The sequence below is a fragment of the Ammospiza caudacuta genome, chromosome 5 (genome assembly GCF_027887145.1).
Source record: "Ammospiza caudacuta isolate bAmmCau1 chromosome 5, bAmmCau1.pri, whole genome shotgun sequence".
NCBI classification, from domain to species: domain Eukaryota; kingdom Metazoa; phylum Chordata; class Aves; order Passeriformes; family Passerellidae; genus Ammospiza; species Ammospiza caudacuta.
The window spans coordinates 56,143,037-56,169,648 of NC_080597.1; the positions used below are offsets into that span (position 1 = coordinate 56,143,037).

Genomic DNA, 26,612 nt, shown 5'->3' on the forward strand with positions numbered 1-26,612 from the left:
ACTGGGGCTGCAGGCACTGAGCATGCCTGGGAGGTCACAGCAGATTGTGAGAGCTGCCCTGTCTGCATGGAAACCTTCTGTTCTTTTGGAAGGCAACAGGCAGGTCTTCACCAAAACCTTCTGCACGGCAACTAAAAATCTGAAGACATATTTCTCAGGATGGTAACTTACCAAGTGCTGATTAAAAGAGCTACCTTGGACATATGGAGATAAAGATAGCAGTGCCTAGCTGTATCAAGTGCTGCCAGGAAGATTTTTAGCACCAGGGGTTTTTCATTTTATCTTCTCTTATAAATTTTTTTCCCCTTCTTAAAAAAGGGTGGATATTTTCCAGTTCAGTTTCTCTCCTGTGCTCAGGCAGTAGATTTTAACTTTTAAAATAGCAAAGCTGGTTTAGGAGGAAATAGTTTCTAGAAGGTTTGGAAGTTCACAGCCTTTGAAACTTAAAATTACTTTCCTCATACCTCCATTAAAAGGCATACTATGAACATAACAGAGAGCACAAAGCACACAGCTCACCTCGTAGTAACTCCTCACAGCATTGCAAAATGCTTCATCTGCTACGATTTGTGTCTCCCCGTTCAAAAAGGCCTGGAAACGCTCCTTCAGTACCTGCAGCTGCTGCTTGTTGAGCTGTGCAAGAAAAACAAGAGAGGGGAGAGAACAAAATAAATTCAGTTAGTCTCCATGTAAAAATACACAGCACTGCACACACCTGGAACCTGTGAACAGGAAAAGATGACAGGGGCTCCCTGGCCACCTGGCTCCCTGGAGCGTGGAGCTCTGGAGTCCCAGCTGGACAAGCCACACTGTGGCAGACAGGCATGCACACAGGCAGCATGCAAGGAAACTTCTGCTCTTCCCCTGGCGTCCCTGGGATGCCAGAGGTAGGTCTGCACGGATACTTCAGTGCAGTATTTCATATGCACATGCTGAATATAATGGTTGATCTTCTCCATGGTAGCAGCAGCAGCTAAAATAGCTCTTGTCTTCAAATACGTAATTTTCTTTTCAGCCTTCCAGCAACTGAACAAAAACAAATGAAATGCCTCCATTTCTTGGAGTAAACTAAGCACTACCATTGGAGTGCTTCAACAAGCACGTGCACTGTGAAGAAAATGGAGTTCCAGCCACTGATGCTACAACATTACGAATCACATGAGACAACTGGATCTTCGGGAAGAGCAGACAATGGCTCCAAGACTGACACCCAATAACACTTGGTGGACGTCATACCAAAGCTGAGTACATTTTGAAAACAAACTCCTAGAAGAGCACATTACACAATTAAACCTTGCAATCAACCCATTTTCATCAAAGTTTAATTTTAAGGGAAAAAGCAAAGTTCAGAAGCTCTCCAGGGATCTGAGATCCAGGTCTTTTGCCAAGGTTTCTATCCACTCTTGAATTATTTAATAGGATATTTCTCCTTATCAAGTCTGTGAGAAGCTTGAATATCACATCATGTTCTTGAACTTTAACACAAAAAAAAATTCAACCACAACTGACAGAAAGGTTTTTCATCCCTCCTGTATTTTGCTTAAGTAAAACAAACAAACAAATAAACACATAGCCAGAAAATGTAAATATTTTTCCAGAGGGAAGAAAGGTAATGGCTAACCTGGAGCAAATAAGACTGCCCCCAATGGCATAATAATTTCTTATTGAAGAGTTTTTTGGCATCTCAGTAAATATGGTGGCCTTAGGCTTTCAGGTCTCTTATGCCAACACTTTTAAGTCAATTAAGCTACAACACTGTTATCAAATTAGCAAAATCTCTGCTATCCTGATAATGGGCCTACTGTGGACAACTTCTATTTTCTTAATTATCACAGGAAGATTTTCATTCTACACGAAGTTTGCTAAGTCTGCAAACTGATGTGGTTGTTTGAAAAATATAACAATTTTCTGCAAAACTCTCCAAATTGATTACAAACCTGAAAGCTGTTTTATTTTGACAGGAAACAACAGCATGCATGCCATCTATATACTGGGTACCAGAAATCCTCTAAAAAAAATGCAATGTAGGCAGTAGTGATGCAAAGCCAAAAAACTATGCCTCTGAAAAAAAATTCAAGCTAGTTATAAATACATTTTACTTCTGTTCCTCATTTAACAGAACAATTAACGACACAGAACAAGCCCCAGGAGACCCCCATGGAAAAAAGGCTTCCTGTAGAGGCAAGCAAACTTCAACAGAAGTTGCTGTTGGTTGGACAAATTTCCTGGACGAACTCCTGAGAGCAGCAGCCTGACACTGACACCCCATCCTGTACCACTGCTAATTAAAAATCAATGGGAGAATTATTCATACTGTGTCTGCACATCCACCCAAAATGACACCTATTCACCTGCCTGCCAAAAATCCACTCCTTGCAAAGACTTGATAGCTATTTCTAACAGAAATCAAACTTCATTGCACTGATTTGATTCCTCTTATTCTTCTCTCATTTTCTAAATACTTTGGACAAGCTGAGAGACCAGAATTGCAAATATTTATGATGTTTTGAGGGGTTTCTTTCCAGCATACACACGTTCTTTTGGGGGAGTTAGAAAAGAGATGAGCATTCTCACAGACAGTGCCCCTCTGCAGAGCGAGCGGCTCCTTCATCCCCTGGAATATTCACAGCTCTGCCACGAGAGCATGCAGGCTTCCTGCCAAGGCAATTATGAAAATGTGTTTTCATGCTTGCAGACTTCATTCTTTAGGTGATTTGCTTCTCTATTACCCCCACACCAAACAAAACCTTATGAATAAGGCAATGAAATATAAATTTAATTCTTTCTCATTTCTAACCATCATAGTTCAGTAAACTGAAATGCCTTTAAAATATGTAATATATGGCTTCCACATTCACTACTTTAGGTAGTAAGAATTTCTAAGGTTTGAGTGGCATTTTAGGATTACTGTATATTTCTTAAATTACTTTTATTTTCATGCAAATCTGGATGTACAGAATACAGTTCTCCTGCAAAGCTAAAAAATAATAGAATTTCCAATGGAAAAGATGAAAGGCTACAACTTGTCCTAAGGATGATCTGCAGTCTATTTAACATGTCCCAAATACTGCCATATATAGAAATGCAGTTAACTGTCAAGATACAGAATAATTTATAGTAGTCTACTGCAGCATACAGCTCCTCTGGGTTTTTTTACTTGTCAGAATATTGAGTGTACAGTGAATTCTCTCTCACCTCTTTTGTTATGTTGGTAATTTTTAATGAATTCATTAACACTCTTCAATTTGAAGCACTTAAAAATGAAACAAAGCCAACAGTAAAAGTAATAGCTTGGAAATGTGGAGAGAAAAAGAAAGACTAATTGCCTTGGAATGCTGTAGCAGCAAAAGCAGAGAAAAACAGGTGCTTGTACAGGACATTAGCTCTTGGATACTGCCAAGCAGCTCGACCTGTCAAAGCCTGAGCCACTTTTGAAGTTGGTCAACATGGAGTGAGCTCCCATAATGGAGCTCAAATCCTTCACAGCAGCACTTCCTTTCAATGGCACAAGCCTTTGCTCTGTGCAAGATCCATGCTCATCAGACCTTGGCTTTCAGTCAGCTCTCATCTTCACTGCCAGTGCCTCTGCTTCCACATTTTCATTTTAGTAGGAATAACTACAAACAGGACATTTAAAATTAAAGAAATACATTACTATATGTACCTCCAAATGTAAACTAAACTGGGAATACTACCAAAAGTTCACAGCAAAGCCTCACTGATTCTGCTGCTTTCCATTAACCTGCTTCAGCTTTCTATTGCTTCTTTGGATTTTGCAGTCTCAGTGGCATAGAATCTGTTGTCATAACTCTGTGTGATGCTTCATGAGCAACTACTGCTGCTTCATGGGAGAATGTATACTGTAACTAAATTCCAGTGACTCAGAATATCAGATCTGAGTGCATTCTGCAAAATGACTGAAGATAAGTAAAGACAAATTTAAGGGAAAACAAGATTAACTGCCCTCAGATTTGTTTTTCTTTATTGCAGTCACACAACAGATAAAAAGTTTTCTTCCCTTTCATACCTGTGTCTTTCAAAAAAGGTAACTTTTTTTTCGCTTTACATTTGCTAGCCTTAATAAGCTATCAAACAATGAAAATTTTTAAGAGTAAACTTCTCAAAGAGCTATTTAATTAAAGTAAGAATAACTTTTTCAAGTTGCAGTAGCAATTTAACCACAGCCATATAAAAGCATGAAAGAGCCTCAAGCATTTAACCACTAAAAAAACTTTCTCACCTTGCATTTAACATTTCAAAGAAGTCATATATCCAGATATATTCATCTTTGAGCATTAATTTAAAGATTTGCTTCTTCCCTTCTAAAGTGAAAGCTGGGTATGAAAACCTAGGGGCACTTCTGGTTTAGCTCCACTTATACCTTTAAACAATTTCAATAAATGGCTTTTAGACAGAATTTAAAATCCTATTTTTATAAGAAGTCACATTTCAAATAGATGTCGAAGTTCAGGGAGTTATTCCAATGTCACAAATTTTGCTTCCTTAAATAATAAACTCCAACGAAGGAAAAACAAAACATTTTTAAGAGTAATACGATTTTCGTATACTCTTTTCGATATTTTGTACCGTATACATACGATAATCGTAAAAAAAAAATTTTAAGAGTAATACTGCTTATTTCTCTCTGAAAGACAGAACAAAAAAAAAACTGCAGCTTCACTGTGCTTGATGCTTCACTAAGAGCATCTTCATCTGCTTCTCGCTGCCTAAGTACACAGAGCACTCACTACTGCCCTGATCACATGCAGCCAACAGCAGCTGGCAGAGATGTAACTCACGGGACCACTGCCCTGAGAAAACTTTAGAAATGAACAGGTTTAACAGGTGGCTAGCAGTGCATGGGCCCCAGCCAGGCTGGTACTGTCCCCAGAGAGCAACTGGCCGAGTGCAGTGCTGGGCCGTGACACTCAGAGCCACTGCAAGGACATGGGGAGCCATGGCGGTGACACTCGGGAGCCACGGTGGTGACTCTCAGGAGCCATGGTGGGGGACACTCGGGAGCCATGGCAGTGACACTCGGAGCCATCGTGGGGACACTCAGAGCCATGGCGGTGACACTTGGGACCCGTGGCGATGATCCTCGGGAGCCATGGTGGTGACACTGGGAGCCATGGCGGTGACACTCGGAGCCATGGCAGAGACACTCGGAGCCATGGCGGGGACACTCGGAGCCATGGCGGGGACACTCGGAGCCATCACTGGGACACTCGGAGCCATGGCAGTGACACTCGGAGCCATCACTGGGACACTCGGAGCCATGGCGGTGACACTGGGAGCCATCACTGGGACACTCAGAGCCATGGCGGGGACACTCGGAGCCATGGCGGGGACACTCAGAGCCATGGCGGGGACACTCAGAGCCATGGCGGGGACACTCGGAGCCATGGCGGTGACAACTCGGAGCCATCACGGGGACACTCGGAGCCATCGCCACCTTGCAGTGGGTGCGGGACACTGCAGGGCTGCGGCTCCGCCCACTCCAGGATTGCATTTCCGGAGCATCCCCAGTCCTGACCACAACACCAGCAACAGCACTGCCTGTTCCCTGCTCCCTCCCACAGCGCAGAGTGCAACTCCCCTCTTCAGACCATATGGGAATTTTAGGGAAATAGCTGGAGGTGATGGCTGCAACTACAGACAGAGCAAGGGGAAATATTTCTTACACAGACTGCAAAAACACAGGGGTAGGGAGGAGCCAGCCACAGAGCCACCTGCTGAACCCTCAGTGCTGCGATGTGTATCGTCTGCAGCACCAAACCCAAGTCCCCCAACGCTTCCATGAAATAAGAAGCATTTTTATTTCAAAATGATGCTATTTTGTATAAGGTCTTTGATTGCAGCAGTTGTTTTTGAAAAACTTTAGTCAAAGCTGTAATTTTTGAGAGCAGAGCAGAAAAATAACCGGATGAGGGTTCCCTCAAACAGCTGTCCCTCTTCCAATTCAGTCAGGAGATAAATTTTCGTCTGGCGATTTAAGAAATCTTAAGGTACAAATAAATATTTTTCCAGTCAACTTCTCACACATATCTTTGAACATAATTTTGTTTCTTGTCCTGACAACCTCTTTGTCAAGGGGAAAATCAAAAAAACCCAAAAAATAAGATGAATTTCTGTCAAGGACTAGCTCATCCCACTGCCACAGTAGCACGCTCAAGGATGTTGAGCTCAGTGACTCCCTCCCTGCGTCTCCTCTGCAGGGTCTCCCAGTGCAGCTGGGAGGCAATACTGATGCTCAGCCCATCACAGCAGCTCTCCTCCCCCCAGATCAGCCTTAGCATTTGAATGGTAGGAGTGGATCTAAGGACACCTGAAAAAACTCTCACTCTGCTGCTGAGTGAGACTCAAGAGCCATGCCAGGCTTCACCACCCTGCTGTAATCAGAGCTTCCCATCACCCTCCGTGGTGGTGGGGAGGGCTTTATCCACAGGGCCAGACTGGAAAGCCACACACAGCTCCTCTGTGAGAGCCAAGAACAAGGCTTGGAACCTTAGGCTGAACCCATCATTATCCTCTCTTTCCAGAAAAACACAACACTTGTGCCACATCATTGCCTCTTAGTGAGCTTCATCTCACACTGGTGATGAGAATAAGCCTGCAAAGCAAATGGCCTGTTATAAACAGTGACTCTTGCTCTGTTTTCTCTCTCTCTCTCCCATCTTGCCTCCCCTTCTAGTATCTGTCTACAAAAGGATAATACTTGTATTTCACAGCAGAGACAGAGAGTATTCATTTTTAATGGAATATTTTCTTCTGAGGAAGAAGACTAAATAAACAGTATTAGAAAATATCAGTACTAAGGCAGAGGTGATAGCTTCGCGGTTACTGTGCTGAATTATGCAGGTCCTAATTATGTGCAATAATGGTCCTATATAGCATGTGGGTGGCACACAATATACGCTGTCCCCTACTCCTCATTGCATAAACCGGTTTGATTTTCTAAAAAAAGGATAAATATTTTGCTGTCACTTAGCAACCTCGGCTGTTCTTTGATTTTCTTGAAGTTGAAGCTATTCCAAGTAAAACAGTGTCTGTAAGGATTCTGTTTGCTGTCACTCCATGCACACTACACTGAGTACATAATCCTAGTGTAACAATTCAGTGCCTTGTAGCATCAAATATTAGGTTACCAAAACCAGCCAATTCATTTACCAAACACATTTATCATTCTTTATAATCTAACAAGCACAACATTGCATTTACCTTTCACTGCCTTGTTTACAAACCAGAACATTACCATTACTATAATGGTCAGTCAATTCCACTTACAGGGTGTTTTAGCTATAAATATTTTATGCATCATTAGGTCTGAAATTTTAAATAATTTCATTGTCCAGAGGAGCATATTCAAGATTCTTGGCAGAATTGTAAAATATCTCACAAGGACCTGAGGGTTTGGGGGTTAGTTTTCTTCAGGGAGTAGAGGTGATGGCACAAAAATCCCAGGCAGTGAGCAAAGCAAAGCCTAATTTATGTTAAGGCATTCAAGAGTATCTCACTGACCACCAAAATATAGAACTGGAGACAGATTCCAGCAAGGTCAGATTGGCACCTGAGAGGAAAAGAAGAACAGGTGTTTTGATAATGAAGAGGAACAAGTATTTTGTGGGGGAAAAGAAGAAATAAAAATCAGACTTCCCTAATTTTTTGGCAGAAGAGTGAGAAAATATATAAATAAATACAGGATAATTTAACTGCTTAGAACACATTCATAGCAATGATAGGTTTCTTTCTTGTTGAAAAAAAAGTCAAACTTTTACAGACTATGCCATGCTAGAAAAGAATCTGCTATGTGTTTTTCCTAAAGGCAGTAAATAACACACCCCAACAAAAGCTATCTCCACTGAGATGAGGTTGTCAGTACAGTTGCAATCATTTTCTTTGTACCTACTCCCACTACCTGAGATTTGCTGTAGAATTTAGCTGACAATCATCAGCTAAATTTATAATATTTGTTTCCTCTGTGCTGTGCTTCACTGATGTCCTCTTAGTCTGGAGTGGCTGCCAGAGCTCTACAGCTAGGGCAGCTATGTTCTGCTGTCCCTTGTGACAGCCTCCTTGAGGCCATGTCCCATGCAGGGTGCACAGGGGCACTGCAGCCTTACTTCCTTGAGACTGCCAGAGTTACAAGGAGAACAGTCATGCCTGAGAGCTATGCCAACAAAGCTTCCAGCCAAGAAAACTGGGGATGACTCATGCAGCGACCATGAAAACCATGCCCAGTAGGAGCACACAGTGATGTGTGGCCACAGCAGGAACCTCAGCTACCAGTGCCTTTCATAGAAGTCGGGCCTGGACGAGACCTTCAGGATCACTCAGTCCCAACCCCTGCATTGTGGGAAGCAAACCTTCCACCAGACCACTGGTTGGGTAGATGTACTGATTTTCTGATTGATTAAAAACCAGAAGAAATTACAGAAACAGAGGTAAAGTCTGGCCTGTAAGGTCATTAACAGTAAAGTAATCACATCATATGGACATGTATACTTTACACATGTCAATACACCACCCAATTTAACCATGGTATGGTAGAACTAGGATGCTCAAGGACTCTTAATATTAGAGACTACATGAAAAAAGTAAATACTGTGCTAAGCCAAGTGACCTTCAGTTTTGTCAGGCAAGGACAACCCTGCTTCTGAAGGAGGACTGCAACTCTGCAGGAGCTATCCAGGTATCATCTCATCTTGTACACTTCTATTTGTAATATGCTCTTCTACCTTGGAAACCTGCAGTGGGAAAAAATTCTACTTTGAAATCCTTTCCCAGCCTCACAAGAGGAGCCTTCAAACATTCTCATCTCTTATTTTTTCTAGGAGCCTCAGGAATACATTTATAACAAACAAAATCTAGAAACTATGTGAACAATAAATACAAACATCTGCATACCATCGCAGTAAACATTCTCCGTGAGAGACACATCCAGGTCCCTGAATACATTTATTTCTCAGCATGCAATATGACTTAGAACCAGCACAGCAGATAATCTCGTGAAGACTACAGGGATGAAACTAAGCAACTGCACACGGCCACCAATCTGCACTTAAAAGCTCCTTCAATGCAAAGAGAGCACTTACCATGAAAATGCTCCTCCCTTTCTGACTTGTCAGCCCCATCTCCCAGAACTCTCTCTGGAAACTACTTTTCATTAACCTAGAGGATTGCAGTACTCATGAACCCATGAAAGTTTAGTTTTGTTTTGCATTATAAGATTCTACCAGAGAAACATCCAATAAATAAGTACAAGTTTTATCATGTCCCCTGCCAATACTGTGTACAACTTCCACAAACTACCTATTCTCTAACCTAAGTAACTCTGAAACTTTTTGCTTTTTCCATTTTAATGGCAAAAAATTTTTAATATCTCGCATACCATAAACTCCCTTTTGTTTTACCACCTCCACCAGTCATAAAGACCAATCTAATAGGAGGACTTTATTTTTCCCCAAAATCTTGTTCTTCTTAAATCAAAGAGCCATGATTGCTACACGATTATTCAACACTGGAAGTCAATCTAATACACTCAAATGGAAATTCTTAATACACCAATAGGCTTTCTCATCAGGATATGCAGGAGATTCTCCACCATTTGAAGACTAAAGTATAAAGGAACATCTCCCTGAATCAAATATTCTAGCTGAGAGAAAGGATTTGAAAAAATGAACAAAAGGATTTATTTACATGCACACAATTAGGAAGCCATACTAGATCATCAAAGTCCTTCTGGTCAGTTTGCAGAAAGTTCTCAAGGCTTACTTTACATGGCTGAATGTGGTGGTGTTCACAGGGGTCCCAGGAAGAGGGAAGAAACAACAATGTTGACTCCATGTTTCAGAAGGCTGGTTTGTTATTTTAGGATATATATATTATATTAAAACTATACTAAAAGAATAGAAGAAAGGATTTCACCAGAAGGCTTGAAAGCAAAGGGAAGAATGGAATGATGATAAAATCTTGTGACTGACCAAGACAGTCCAAGCCAGCTGCCTGTGACTGGCCATTAATTAGAAACAGCCAACACGGACCAATCAAAGATGGACCTGTTGCATTCCACAGCAGCAGATAATTATTGTTTACATTTTGTTTCTGAGGCCTCTCAGCTTCTCAGGAGAAAAAATCCTAAGGAAAGGATTTTTCATAAAACATGTCCGTGACAGCGGAAACTACTGGGGAGAATAATACAGATCTTGCGACTTGATTGCAGCTTTAAGCAGTACTCCACTTAATTCTGAATTCTCAAGCTAAGATTAGTTTCGAATTATCAAGCTGAAAAAACTCAGAACTTTCCAAAAGGGATGCAGCATTACAATCAAATGTTTTCTCAGATGTCTGGGCGCACTAGACATCCTTTCCATATCAAAATACATATTTAGTCACACTGAACCATGTATTTGAAACACAAGATGGGGCATTCCACAGACCATTTCATTGTGGTTGTATGTACATATACCATCCATGAGTACATTGTCCCCTTCCATCAAAGTGTTATTTTAGTCTATGAAAAGTTTAAAGCAGCACTCAAACATCTATAAATATTTTTCCACAGCAGATTTAATAATGATTAAATCTGCTGTGGAGAATTCATTAATTCTTACAAAATCACTCAGCTCTCTGGAAAAATGAGCTCGTCTCAGAACTGTATGCTATAACATTTAAGTGTAGAAGGAAAACACAGTACATAAATCTAAATGTACAGTTTTCACATTCAAAATAAATCTGTCAGACTTCACACAAGAGACTGGTACAATAATGCAATCCAAAGCTATATTTTGCCAGGCAATCTTTATGCATTTAAGTGCCTCAAGAAGACACCTTATTAAAATTCCCCTAAAAGGAGAAATGCACAAGCATCCTCCCACCCTGAGTATCACAAAAACCTTATGTTTCAGAGATTTCAAGCAATGGGATCCTCAGTGGTTAGATAGGAACTTATAACAGTGGCTAACAGATTTTACTGTCAGGCTTTTCTGATAGTGATTCAGAACCTTCTCCTTTTGTGATGCCTTTTAACCCTATTTCAAGTGCTGCCTTTTGTTAAGATAAATGATTTCTTCTGCATGGTATGTATTCATATCATCCAAACATTTTAGAATTTATTTCTGTTTATCAGAACATTTTCCTATCTCATCCTTGTTCCTGTGGGGTTTTCTCAGAGGGAGAAGGCAGTTTCATACTTTAAAAAGAAACCATTTCCTGCCTTTTTTCTTTCATAATCAAGATTCTGGATTCATTTTCCTTTTCTACTTAATTAAATAGTTCCCTCTTCTTAACCATTTGAAATGAACCCACAGTATTTGCTATCACACCACCTACTAATTATAACCTAAAAATTTAATTCCTAGTGTTATTTCTGTCTTTCCTTCTGAAAATGCTCCTTGGTTCTCACCAAGTCTTTCTGCAACCTGATATGCACAATTCAGTCCACCACAATTTTCATAACTGATAAGCTTTAATTTGTTCTGCAGCACAGATGTGCTTGCACAAGAGAGAACTTGAATAATGGACAATATCAGTATTTTAATATTTCTGAGTAAAATAACCGTGTTTATCCCCTCTGCTGTATAATGTGCTGGCTGAGGTAGAGATCAGCCCCATCGCTGCAGAACTGTGGTGAAGGGCAGCAGACAGGCCCTGAGCCTCTTACCGTGGGAGTTGCTTTTCCCTGGCCCCTGTGGTGGCTACAGGCATGCACCAGCACCTCATCTCCCACCTCCTTGATCCTCAGCCTCAACATCACACACTGACCCACAAGCCAGGTGCCCTGCTTGGTCTTCAACCTGCCTCATCACCACGGCTTCACAGAGGACCACTGCACAGAGGCTGACCTTGACCAGCATCTTCAGACATGATCATGACTCTGGCCCCCATCAGCATCCCAGCTTGGTCTCCTTAGGGGTCAATCTGCCCTTACTGCTCTCCGATGCCCCTTTCATTTCTATTTATGACCCTCAGAATCATCCCTTTCCTATAGCCCATCCAATAGCCCTGGGTCTTCACATCTTATCTCCCCTCCTTCCTTACTTTTACCTCCTTCAGTGATCACAAAGCTTCTAGCATGCTGCTTCCTACGTTCCCTCTCCTCCTGCTCCTGTCAGGTATGCTCCAGCAGAAAGGCAGAACAACACCCTTAAAAATAACCAACCCTCAACCCCATGAATAAAAACGTATTTTTAACATCTGAACACAGATTACTCAAACAGAAGCAGAAACAACATAATCCATGACATCTCCATGTAGATCTCCACATCCACACTGCACAAATTGTATAAGCTGTTCCCTGATGTTATCAGAATAGCTTTCATCAAGATTTACAATAATTTACTTTCAGATACAAACCATGTTTTATCTTTGTCTTCCTCATTTCTCTAACGTTTTCAAACTTTTGCAGTCTTTCAGGTTTCATAAATTTTCTCTTTTTGTATCTTCTTTCCTCACAGATGCTTTGGAGAGAATCCTGAAGATTTCATCTTTGTATTCACTGCAGCTCACATGCATAAGTGGATCTCATTCAACAGGCTTACCTAAGCAGACCACCCACAGGTCCCTTTGCTTCTTCCCTCATCTCAGGTTAAACTCAGAAAAAGGGACTGGTGTCATTCTGGTATCTCTCCCAGGGTGCCCAGGTGTCAACTTGGGTCCAGTGCCCCTCCTCAGATATTCACAGCGGTGTCCATGTACAGTTCCTTTCCTTCCTTCTCTCACTGCTGATGGAGACACTGCATTTCTCCATCAGGACTAGAAATGGAAATCATCTTCAGCTCAGGCCTCCTTCCAGGCAGAATTTTTGCTTCTCCCTACATAACGTCTGTGATCCAAATTTTCCTACATTCAACACAAGCTGCTTATGCTTGAGCTATTTTCTCAATTTCTACCTAAGCCTAGCATCACTATCTTCCAAAGACATAATTATTCACCACTGCAAATATCTGCTCCTTTCTTTGCCATGAAAAGAAAGTAGACAGTTAGGCTATAATTCAGTCATGTCACTAGTTTTACACAGAGGCATTTTTCTAAACCAATTAATGGAGAAATTTTGGGGTTTAGGTTTCTAATATACTTATATTAGATTTTTTTAAATTAAGTGTTCAATACAGTGTTTAACTAAAGACTTTATGTCCTTTAGAGTTGTATCCCAGTATCTCATTTCTCATCAGCCCTTCAATGCAAGCATCAGGAACCATCAGACACATTGCAATGCACAATACAGCACTGAGATAAATTTAATTCTGTAAAAATAGAACATAAAAGTCTGGAGAAATCTGGCCTTATCCTTATCACTTATCCTACTTAAAAATAAAGAGGAATAAAATCATAGAAAATTCTGCTTCCCATAAGGAATAGTACTGGAAGAAACCACCTTCCTGTGATGAATTGAAATTTCAATTAAAAGAAAAAAAAATCTCATCTTCAATTATAAATCAGAGGTTAGATAAACATAAGATTTCAGTATCAGTACTACAGTCTTAACAGGAAACCAAAAAAAAAAGAAGACAAGGTTAATTAAGGAGTTTTTCACTCTGCAATAATGTTAGTACTAATTAAAAAAGTTATTAAGCTGCACTTATTTCCATAGGAAGTTATTGGCAAAATGTATTTCTTTTATTGTAGTCTTTGATGCCTTGAGGGAACAGAGTTAAATGGCTGAGTCAGTCAGTAAAACAGAAACCAATTCCCTTGCATCACATTCTCCTCCATGCTCTGAATACTAATCAGGACAGAATATTGAAAACAAAAGCTGAGTGTCTGCCAGCTGAAATGTGACTCTGGACCATGCCTGATGTATTGATAACTTGCTCCCTCCTCAATGAATAAACCAAATGAATCACAACAAACAATGAGGTTGTACAATATAATACTACAGATTTGTTTATTCTATACATTCATATTCAATCAATAGTAAATAAAGGTTGTTACTAAAACTCATTCTACAGGAAAGTTTTGGGTTTTTTTTATTTGCAAAGTAACAAAGAAAATCCAATGGTAATGCTACCTTTAAGATCTTCACTCTTACTCTGCACATTAATTATTATCAATACATAATAATATGTATTATTTTTCTCTTCTTTTTTTACAGCCTCAATAAGTCAAATAATGGGGAACAAAGGCTTCAAGACATTCTCCAATTAATCAATCCAAATAGTCACATTATGCAAGAAGTTACTTCAAACAAAATACTTCCACTACGAGAACATGTGAATCTGAAGATTTACCTATGATCAATTTTTTATAAAGACATTCCTTTTTATACTCATGGTAAAGTTCAGTTTTTGCCAAAACAGCCCATGCCAGTGAAACCTCACTACTCCTTTCTCAAATCAAGAGTCCATGCTTCCCTGCTAGGAAATAAAAGTGCAGTACACTGTGGGAATGCAGCTGAAAAGAGAAGAGTGGCAGAAAATTTGACAGTTTTATACCATTGATACAGACTTCAATAACTTCCAGGGCACATTGTGGAATCAGGTTTGATAAAACACAAGAGATCAGAAGGAAATCAGAAGGAGATCATCAGATGCAGCCTGGGTGGAGCAGGGACAGATGGCCAGAGATCTAAGTGAGGGAGCCAAGTTGGAGCCAAGTTCAGTAGTTTGTCATTAGCATTCCAACAGAAGAAAAAATGGTCCTTTGACTTGATAAAGTAACCCAGAAGTGGAAATCATGGTATAGAAAGAATATTTTGCTGACCCCCAGCAAACCCAGGAAATCAGGCAAAAAGTGATCATGTTCCTTTCCTCTCTTCAAATGTTTGCTAGAGACTAAATCACTGAAACCAGTGCCAAGGTTCCTTCTAGAACTGCAGAACACAGGAATAGATAAATTCATTTTTATCACCTCCAAACTTGAACCCAAACAAGATCATTTCTATGTTCAGAGGACAACACAGCATCTAATAACTTTTTTCAGACAAGTATATCACTAAGTCTGGAATTGTTATAAATATCCCTAATTAACTTGTCACAGATTGTTCATTAAGGTTTGAAAGGGTACTGGATTGACATAGTATTTTGGGATACATTCATTTGATAAACTCAGTGCAGTGTAAAAAAAATAGATGAAGATTTAAAAACTATTGTAGAAGTCTTACAATTCTGATTAGGAGCTTGCTAAAAAAATAGATAAGGAAATGTACCACACAGTTACAAGGAATCTAGTGGTTAGAAACAATATTAGAATTCAACAAACTTTTCTTTAGAAACGAGAATTCAAGGGAACAGAGTCTAGAAAATGAATACCATGAATAGAGTTTGGTAATTACTTGGATAAACTGTTTGGATTTTAGGTACACAGTAAAAATCTTCAAAGGAAGAACTGGTTTTAAAACTTGGTCTGAGGAAATGAATGAGAGGATGGAGTTTGTCAAACAGTTTTTACACTTCACAAAACCCCTGCATTACTGACATCAGATGTTGTGCTTAGTTTCTACTTACACTGGAACAATTTATGTTATAATGTTAAGAAACAAATGGGGAAAGAGACATTCACAAATCTGGTTAGGCACAAGTGAACAGCCCAAGTCTGAAGTATCAGATTCTCCAGGGTTTGAGGGATTGGAACTGGCCAGCTGCAATTCAAGGACAAAGCTCAGTGTGACACAAGCACCAAGAGGCAATGTCTTGCGCCAGACTTTAATAAAGTGTGCAATAAAGAAGAAAAGAAGGAGCAAAGAGCTGTATGAAAAAACCCTGAGTACAAGAGCAGCCAGCAAGTGGACCTCAGAGTGAGATGGGCTGCAGATAAGTGAGTGGAGAGGAGGTTTCCTATTATTTATTACTGAAAGTGCATTAAAAATTTACTGGTAACACCTTCATTTTTTCCTCTTGAAATCAATTCCCAAATTATGAAGTATAGAAAAAACAGTGAACTTTTCTCAATTTACCTTTTCTTCTACACTGACAAGTATTTGCAGTATGGTGTGCTTGATTAACATTTCACAAGTTCAGGTTCCAAGAGTTCTTCCACTCCCTCAAGTTGCTACTATCCTAACCCATAAAAATTAGGAGTCCAAGTAACATAGGAAGATAAGTAAGAAAGTACATATCATACAGCCATCATCCCTCCCTCTTTATTCTTAAAGTCCAAACACTCAAACACAAAGAGGGAAAAGGGGATTCCATACACATTTTATTGCCCTCATCTTCTACAAATCCTCCTATTTTGACACCCTCAGGGGGAGTACTTTTCCCCTTGAAAAAGGGGAGTAGGAGAGGGAAGAATGAAATAGCAATTTTAACTGTTTTCTCTCTAGTTAAAAGAGCAGAGAGAGAAAACAAGCAAGCAAAGACATACCGAAATTGCATAGCTGACTATCAACAGCTAAAACTGCTGGTTAAACTAAACACTGTTTTTGCCTCCAAAACACAAGCCATTAAGCAAAAATTTAAGCCTTCAAGGGCTTATTAAAGATCACAAATAAACCAACCCTTGATCTATCTCAGCTCTTCCAGAGGCACAGCTTTTGCTCTTTATTCTTTCAGAATATTTTCTAAAAGAATGCCCAAAACTCATGTAGTTTCCCATACGGTTAAAATTACTTCATATGAAGCAAATACGGTATATTTCAATGAAAATATATAGTAATTAGGTTAAATTGCACCCAGTGAATTTAATGGATTAATACACAAGGAAACAGGCAGGGATTAACTAGGGAGGGTAGTCTGACATTACCAGAAGTCAACTCTGCCACCATGAGATGAGTAACTCTCACAGTACAGGATTATTTCCAACACCAATCCAGTATTAGCAGCATGTTTACCACTCCCGCTGTGCCAAGAGCCTGTATGCTCCAGCACATTGGTGTGTGACATTGCTGCAGTCAGCTCACACCTCTAAATCATGTCACCAAGTAAGCTTCCCCAACCCTCCCTAAGCATAGTTATTTCTATGATTTTCCTAACAGTTTCTTATTTTTGGGCAATGTCACCAAAGCTCAGTGTGTCCCATGCTTTTGAGACATGTCTGTATACACCATAGAGCTGGTACACATATGTCCAAATAAATCAATCCAAAATTTCTTGGAAGAATCAAGCTTGCTATGAAAGTACACATAATTTGAGCACTTCTCACGCACAAAAATCAAAGAAAAATGTAGGATGGCTGGGATATGACTGTAGAGAACATACAGTCTAAACTCCTATTCAAAGCACAGTCAGCAATCAAAGTTGCTATATTGAAACTACTACAACGCTCAGGGCATTGGCCAGTCCAGGCCTGCCATCTGCAATAACACAAAATCTGCAAAATCTATGAGCAACTTCTTGCAGTCCTTAACCATATTCACCATCAGCACTGAATTTCCTGATATCAAGCTGGAGTTTCCTTTGTTGCAATTCACAACTTCTGCATTTTAGCTTTTTGCTGTTCATCTCTCAGAAGAATCTCTATTTCTCCTATTCCACTGACCCCAACTCTTCAAAAGCTGTTAGGAAACTGCTTTTGAGACGATTTTTAATTATTTCTGTACATATCAATAGCAAAGTTACTCATAAAAAATATTAGCACTGGAAGATACCTGTCAGAAAAGAGGAAGACACATAAGGCAATGGTTAGATGTTTCTTCTGCACATATGATTGGTAAAAACAGGAACACTTGCCTAATTAAAAAAAAAGGCACCACCCTTAAGTACTTAGTTGTCTGAGAGAGATATTGCACATTGCTCTGGGTAGCTTACCTTGCAAACATCTCTGCATTCTTTAAAGGTTCCCAGACTATGCTGCTAATAGCAGAAAATGTGGAAGTCACATTCAAGGCATCACAGACAGAAGATCGTGTGCTAAGGTCCTTGAAAGTGCATACATTGATTCTGCAATCTCATCTTTCCTGCCTATACCAGAAAATGAATTCTGATACTGTGCTTCTTCTCTGTGCAAAGTAGTTATTTCAATGAGATTTTTGAAACTAGAAGGAGTCACAGAACCTTGAAATTATATGTGCCAGAACAAAGTCTTTAGTTTACAGACTGCAGTCACCCTCCAGAGCTGCACCTTGGAAATAGCTCAAATTCAGAGTTAATTAAGCTGAAATCTGAACTTAAGACTAAAAGCAAAAAGTATAAGCAAGGTATATAAACACAGCTAGTTATTCCTTCAAAATAACCCAGAGAAGAAAAAAAATCCACAAAACATTATGAATCTCCTATATCTGCTAGAGTGAGATCCAGGGAGCAAATGTCAAAGCATGTCTGAAAACACCAGTTATTGCCTGATCTGCAGCACACATGCATACAGATGCATCTATAGATGACCTAACTGTGTTTATATTGATAAATATGGAATTTCCAGGTTTTAGTGACTCTAGAATATTCCTATTTATTCTAATAATTTTATTAATGTATTATTTTAATCTTTTAATTATTATTATTTATTTTCTTATTCCTAATTAATTACATGCAAACAGAAAAGGAACTGAAGGAAGGGCTCCCTAATGATTAAGACGGGTGTAAAGACCCAGCCTTACATAATACGTTTCTATCACTAGACATGATGGCATTAAGTGTTAAATTTTTACTAATTTTTGAAGAATTCAAGTTTCATATTCTGCTTCTATCGGCCAGATAAACAGGTAGATAAATTTTTTCCAGTATTTTTGAGCATCAGTTTCCTTAAGAAACTTAATATGGACTCTTTTACTGACAACAGTGCATGGTTTAGTTGATACTGTGTAAACACAACTGAAATGTATCATCCTGAGCAGAGAAACTGAGTATGTTCACAACCACAAATTACTTTAGTCACACATCTGCTGCACAGTTAGCTATGTCAACTATGGTAAGAAATGTCTGCCAAGACTCTGTATACTGATTTATTTTCTGGTTCATCAATATGTATCTCCTTATCGCCTTCTCCACTTGTTCTGCAAGAAAGTTTAGGAAGGAGGACTGTGAGTTCTTGAATGGTATTGTCCAAGTAAGTTTTAACTCAGAGGCTGAGTTAAAACTGAGGACAGCCAGCAAGCTTCTTATGAAGCAATTGGATCTTCCAGCTGTGCTGAAGAAGATATTAAAAGAGTAATGATGAGAATCTTCTAGTTCCCTTGAAATGACTTTCCACCCTAAAATGATCCTTCTCACTCCTTCCAGAGTTCTGCCTGATGACATTTGTCTTTATTCTGTTCCACTGCACTCCTATTGAGTTTCTCCCTGACTTCAAAGGTCAAACATCCATCTGTCCATTGTGAACAAGACTTTCCAGCACCCACAACAGAACAGTATATCCCAAATATGTCAACACCAGCAGAATTTATCCATGAAAGATGAGAAAAAAGAAAGTGTTTCCTCACACAAGTCCAGCCAGGTCTGTGACAGCACAATGGATACTAATTTCAACAGAAGAACAAAGATAGGTGAATAGTAAGAAGACTGCATGATATAGAGAGTAGAAATAGCCCTCATACAAAATGGTGTATTTTTGTGTTTTAAAACACTGTCTCAGCTACTTGAGCTCCATGAGCACAACGGCAGTGTGTCCATAAGGTGACCAGCTGCTGGCTTCTGCTGCCTTGCCAGAGAGAAAAAAAGTGGCAGAGGCAGCAATACTTGCCTCTGAAAGGCCCTCTGAGCTCAGCAATGCACGTCAGCACAGTACACCCAATTCATAACAAACTTGCAGAAAGGAAGAAAGACAGAAAGCAAAAGCACCAGCAAGACACAACAGCCACTTAGCAGCTGAAAGGTGTTTATCAGTAACTACCACTTCCACACCAACATCAACCGCAAAAGCAACAATTTGAATACCAATTAGAAAAATAAGTCTCAAATTTCAGGGGATTGCTTAACTTTGGCTTGGAGAGAGAAGCTAGACAAAGAGGTACCATTATTTGGAAGTGCATACACAGGGTTTTAGTTTGGTGTGTTGGTTTTGTTAAGAGCTTTTGTGTTATTTTACCTCCCCTTTCTGTTTTTCTCCTCAGCATCTGATATTTTTCACTGGAAAGGAAGAAAGAAAAAAAACTCCACATTGCACTAGATCAAGTGATTGAGTATTTCTGTGATTTTTTTGCCAAAATGCTCTCCAATAAAGCTGAATTACACCTATTTTAAACGCTCTCACTTTGGGAAAAAAACCCTGATGCCCACTAGCTAGATTCTAAGCTGCCAGGATTCCAGGATTTAGCTCTTTTCATAAAATAACATATCCAATTCAGCTTTGTCTCATTTCAGTAAGTATTTGCTACTCCTACAAATAAGTTTAGAAGCTGGTAATGATATGTAATTTTCACTGCCTAAAATTCGGTCCTCTTAGATAAGACACATGCAGTATCCAATAGAAGCTCTAAATCTTGACCTCATGTGCAGTAAATCCTTGAGGTTAAATCAACACCCTAGACTTATTTTGTGCTGTCCCTGTAGCTTTGTTTAGATTCACAGATCTATCTATCTGTAAGTCTCCTGGTTTCCCATTAAAAGTAAAAAAGTGTCTGTATCAAGAGGTTTGACTGCACAGAGGCTTGACTGTATTGACAAGTACAGTCAATATATTAATACCACTGCTAGCCCAACTCTCCTGTACTAACAGACACTTGCAGGAAGTTCATAACATTTTCTCAAAAACATGAATTCTTGTTCTGAGGTTTAAAATGGAGTGACAATGGAACATGCACTTATTAGTTAGAAGATAATGAACTGTATACTGTATAAATTGTGTTTAAACTACCCATTCAATTTGCAGAAACCAAGAACTCAAAAGAAACCAGAGCTAAAGTTCCTACCTTAACTTGCCTCACATATACCTATACACATTAGTGTCAGACTGTCTGATATCACAAAAATCATCACAAAATATTTTTCTCATATGACATTCATCTTTATAAACACAGATGCATGCACATATGTCCTCCCTGCATGTCAGATAACTCTCCAAAAGACAGTTTCCATCCTGAGGTACCCCACTGCCCCAGTGACAAATTCAGCTGTTGACTGTAGACAATTAAACTGCTTGATTAAAAGCTGAACAAATTAGTATGAAAGTAGCAGATAGTTTAATTAGGTCAGGGAAAATCCAATCAATAGTCACAATTTTAGTTCTACAGACAGAGCACTGCTTGATACAGAGGGCTGACAGTCCCAAAATCCTATTACCTCAGTGAGGATGAGGTTCAGAATGCTCATTGTATACCACTTGTTGCTGTAAAACCAGACAGCTAAATAAGTGATGGAAACCCAAAATTTGCTCTTTGCTGCTACAGGGTGATCTCATTTACACAGATGAAGCTGAATCTCAAGAGAAAAGTTAAAAAAAATAAGCAATCGTAGAAAAGAACTGAACCAAGAAGCTGAACCAAGTATGTTCAGATCTGTCTTATTAACCAAAACACTTCAATTAAATCTATTATGCAAGACTACTTCACAGATTTCTTGGCAGGAAATTCAGGGGGGAAATAGGATAATTAGTATTCTAATTAATGAAAGGAAAGGATGATGGTTAATAAATTTGGTCAAGCATATTGGCTCTAAAGGATACATATTAGTGTTGAAAAAAGTAGAACAACAAGTTAACAAACTCCTTACATCCTAACACACCATAGGGAACAAGAAATCAACCCAGGTGACAAATTCTAAATCTTAGAAATTTGGTTTAGAGTTCAGATTTAAAACAGCAGCAGATGTTGTTAACAACTGGAAAAAAATGCCTTTACTTTAAAGAAGTCAAATTGTCTTTTCTAAACCTATATATGAAGCATGAATTTCAAACAGATTTTAACAAACTAATTACCTAATCTGCACTCACACACGCAATCAGTCATGTTGGCAGTCCTGGAACTTGAAATTTGAAATATCAGTTGAATCTAATCATGTAACCATCCTTTGCTCCAACATAATCATAGAGAATTTAAGGTTGGCAGGAATGCCTGGAAGTCATTTAGCATAAACCCAGAATCGGAACAGAGCTAATTTCATATAAATCAAGCTGCCTAGAGCACTAACAGGGATATGGTTATCAAGGATAGAAATCCTTCATTTTTAAGTACCATGTTGATGAACTGGTATAAGAAAAGTTTAAAAAAATCCACAAATTACTTCAAAGTTATCAAAAGAAATGAAATTTTGTCTATCTTGTGAGTAATCTTAGACTGCATTTCCTAGAGGGGTTGTGGATTCTCCTTCTCTGGAGATACTCAGAATCTGTCTGGACACAATTCTGAGTGATGTGCTGCAGAGGATCCTGCACTAGGTTGTCTCCAGTGCTCCCTTCCAACTTCACCTGTTCTGTGATATTTAATGGTCTCCTGAGATAATCAAACTGAGCCAATATTTGCCATCACAGATGAGTCCCAAGACACTGTCTTCCCACTGTCCTAATTTGTCAAATGCACTGGAATAATGGTACTTGGCAGCTTTCATAACCTTTACTTTACAACATGGTAAACAAACACAGAATTGCCTGTTTTACAAACTAACATAAACAGGTGCCCTTCACCATCCCCTTCTTCCTTAGACACTGAAAAATCGTGATAAATCAGCTGACCATATTTTATTAATTAAAATTGGGAAATGCTTAAGGAAACAGTTCTTCCCTACACCATTTCTTTCACCCCTGCCTCCCTAAAAGAAAACAAACAAACAAAAATGTTGGAAAAAAAAGTTTAATCTGACAATTAAATCAAATGAAACTGTTAGATTTGGGAGTTCAGCTATTGAGTCAATACAAACTTTCCAAAAGCCCCCAAAATCCAACATACACCAGCAACTGCAATCAAATTGTACGTTCCCTAATATTTTCCCCAGGTTTTTTTGGAAAACTTCAGTTTATACCTTCCTTCTAAGATTTCACAGAAGCATTTAGGGCAGAGATATGGTGAAGGAAAACGCAGGAAGAAAGCTACAGAAACCACACAAGATGTACGTACAGGTGAAAGAGGTGAAACAATCAGCTATGCTTTGAAAGAAGACAAAACCGAGAGCTAAAATCAAAAAGTGCAGCTACAGAATACACATCCTACAAGTAACAAACATGAATGATATAATATGGGTCACTTCTCCCTGTTCCACATGGGGACACAGACCATGATTCAATTAATTATTTTTTCTTTATTGACAGAGTTGAGGCATCTGCCGTTTAGATTTGCCTAGGGAGGAAAAGCTTTGAAACATAGTGAGGGGGAAACAAAAAAAAAAAGTTTCATAATTTTTAAGCCTTAGTGTTATCACCAGCACAAGTAATTCTCAGTTTTATTCACCTTTACACCGGAAAGGTTCACTGAACCCAAATTTAAGATTTGCCATCTTCTCCCATCTTACTAACACAGTGCTTAGAAGAACTAGTCTCTATTTCAGCTTCTACCCCTCATTTTATTCCTACAGCAGGGTAGCATTACTATGAAAGATCCTAAAAAGTGCTCAGTGAAGAGAGACTTTCTCTAGCAATTTAGGATGCTGATCAAAATCCCACAGTTCCTGGGGAAAATTCCGACTCCTTAGTCACTGAAGAGCCATTTCCTGAGATGGAGAAATCAGTTTTAATAGATCTGTTGTAGTGGAAAGAGCTTCTTTCCAAAAGCATCTTTCTTCTAGAAGACAACTGATGAGAAGCTGCATAATTTCCCAGACAAGACGTAAAAGCAACACACAGAGAACAAAAAGTGATAGGCTCTTTCTTCACTGCAATAGAGTGAACTGAACAATGATCATCCAGCTCCAGGATGCAGCAGGAACAGACCACAGTTAGGAACTGGTGAAAATCCAGACTCCACCAACCAAGTGTCAAAAATCTCAGGTTTATTTCTTTGTTAACAGTACAAAGGCTGGCAAGTTACAGTGCAACCACGGCCAAAATAAAAGGCTTGTATGATTAATAATTTGATTTGAGATTAATAATAAATTCCTCTCAGTATAACAGAAACAATGAAATGAAAAAAGGAAGACAATGGAGCAGAGGTAATACACACAGTGCATAATCATCTTGCCACTTCAGAGGGAGTAGAGAAGAACCTTACACAATTTGCATGAGTTCAGTCAGCTTGGCCCAATACATAAAAATTATGATTTTCCTGATCAGTGTCACACTTTTCCATTTACAAGGTTTTTTTCTCACAAAGATATGCAGAGTGGGCTTTCAGAAATGGGTTTTTTCCCTTACATTGCTAACACAGACTAAAAGTTAGCATATTACTGAACATTATAATAATAGCAGAGCTTAGTGCTAAATCTTTTCTCAAGAATCCTTTCCACTGGCGATTTCTACCTTTTGGAAAAAGGATTTAATTCTCTCACTTAAAAATATCCAGCACAATCAGGAATATATGTATCAACAAGGGGGATTGCAAACTATTTTTGAAATGATTGTATTTTAATAGTTTTTACAGTAGATACAAATAGTATTACTCTTTGTTTTTCCTTTTTAAAGATTTACAGGACCCCATTTTACATGCACGCACACGTGCTAATGGTAAAATGAAAGGTTTTAATACAGTGTTTCATGTTAGCAGATGGCCCTTTGGTGCTGTGTTTTACTAGTTTGTTTTGCCCAAGAAATATTTGGCTACAGAACTTCAGCATATCATTGATTTTATTATGTTAGTGAATTATCTCAGAGTCTTGTAGTACAAAGTGCTCAGGCAGTTATTAATTTAATTTACGTCTTGTTATTACTGAGGAAACCTCTTTGTTATTCCGCACTGCTATCAATGTCTTTGCATCAATCCCAGCTCGGGGTTTTCAACACGCATCCTTCCTTCCATCAGTTCATTTTCCTTGTTTCTTATCCTTTTGTTGCCCTGGGTGGATTCAGCATCCAGCTGAGCTCCCATTTCAGCCTGTACCCTTCCTTGGGCCAGCCCTGGTGACAGACTCCGTGCCAGCCCCGGGCACGGGACAGGAGCCAGCCTGGCTGCTCCTTTGCTCACAGGCTCCGGTGCCGCCCCAGCTCGCCGTGCGGCACGGGGCTCGCACACACGGAGGGCAGGAGGGGAGTGCTGGTGTGAGACCTTCCTCTGCTCCTCAGAGACACCTGGCAGCTCTTCCAGCCCTTCTGTCAGCTGCCAAGAGCACAGAGCAAACCTCCCTGCTCTGGGAAAATGGGAAAACAAACACCACCAAACCAAAGCTCACCACGCTAATGTTCCACACAATACCGAGTGTGATACATTTTTTTCTAAATACAACTTATTCTAAACACTTTCACCAGTTGAACCAAAATAATTGTAGTGGCTGAAGAAATAAAGGCTACTTTTCAGCCATATGTAGGTCATCCAGTGTTGGAACCTAAAACTCTCAGATCCACAACACAGTTGATAGGAATGACTGGAGGGGAAGCAGCATGTAGAGCAGCCCATATGGGCAACATATGCTCCACCAGGAAACCACCAACTTTGTGACAGCAGCAGAATATTCAGGATAAGAGATGTTTATACATGGCTCCAGGAACAAGAGTGCAGTCTAAAGATGGCAGGCAGTATATCCAACTATAAAATATCCCATTACAGTCATCTGTGAGAAGAGTACAGGTATGATCTCCTGCCACAATATTAAACAGCAAAATGGGTTACCATGCACAGGCACCTAATACAGCCAAGGGCTTCTAGCATGAATTCAGTCTAGAGGCAATGCACTACAGCAACTTCTGTCCAAAAGACCACATATATTAAAAAAGATAATGACTAAAAAAAGGCATGGCACATTTAAAAAATATTAACCAATTAGCCAGAATTTGTGTATTACCATATACAATGTTAAGCTTTATACACATCATTTCCAAGAAGGATAAAAAGCAGAAAACTCTGAGCCATTAGCACAGAAAGTGCTCAAAACCACCAGCCAAAAAAAGATCCAGCAAGCTTGGGAAAATTGTCTGTTTAGGTCAGAGGAGTTATAGTAATCTTCTATTATTCTCTTGAAAGGTGATAAATCCTACTTGTGTCACATTTAAATGTGCACAACCTTAAAATACAAAAAAGAAATTAAAATTCAGTTTTCACAAATTTTTCAGGACCTTCAAAAAAAAAAAAAGGAAATCAGAGTAACACCGCTAGTGTCTGTCCTAGTTCAGATAGGAACTAATTAATAAAAACAAAGCAAAAAAATGCTAGCAGGCAGAAAAATGTTAATGTGAACTACTGCAACAGCCAAAGCTCTTTGTCATCTCTAGGTAAAGATTGACTGGTGACAATTAAATCCAAATATGAATCATAAATTTTGAGTCTCCCACCAGTTTTCATTTGATGTGCATAAAGGTGTGCAGAAGTTGCCTCACTTCCTACGTGGGATATCACTGTAAGTAACAGAGACGTGTATTTTTGAATTCTATTCAGAACTCAGCTTGAAGCCATGTGTAAACTTACAACTTTCAACTGTAAAATGGGTGACTAACAGCTGCATCCCACAAGATAATAATACAAAAAAAAAACTTTAACAGTTCTGAAAGCATCTAAAATCCAAAAAGTACAGCTACAGTATTTGAATGAGCTGTTTGTTTTGAGCAGATAAAACAACTATTTTTTTTCTGTATTCTGCTTTGACTAAACATTCAAAGTTTTTCACAGAAGCCTATGATTTTTTATGAGCAAAAATTAAAACTGAAGTTAGAATCTTTGCAGCAGGGAGAATCAGAAGATATTCTAAGGCAGCAATTTATTATTTCTTTCATATTTCTGAATTGCCTGAATT

At 39.1% G+C, this 26,612-nt stretch overlaps 1 protein-coding gene across 4 annotated transcripts in view; it reads right to left on the bottom strand.

Moving 5' to 3' along the window:
* Positions 1-26,612, bottom strand: part of CADPS2 (calcium dependent secretion activator 2) — a 284,442-nt gene that overhangs the window by 227,339 nt on the left and 30,491 nt on the right. For all 4 annotated transcript variants that reach the window (XM_058806125.1, XM_058806124.1, XM_058806123.1 and 1 more), the window contains exon 2: positions 520-633. In XM_058806125.1, coding sequence (XP_058662108.1) covers positions 520-633 — 114 coding nt within the window. The remainder of the gene's footprint in view (positions 1-519; positions 634-26,612) is intronic.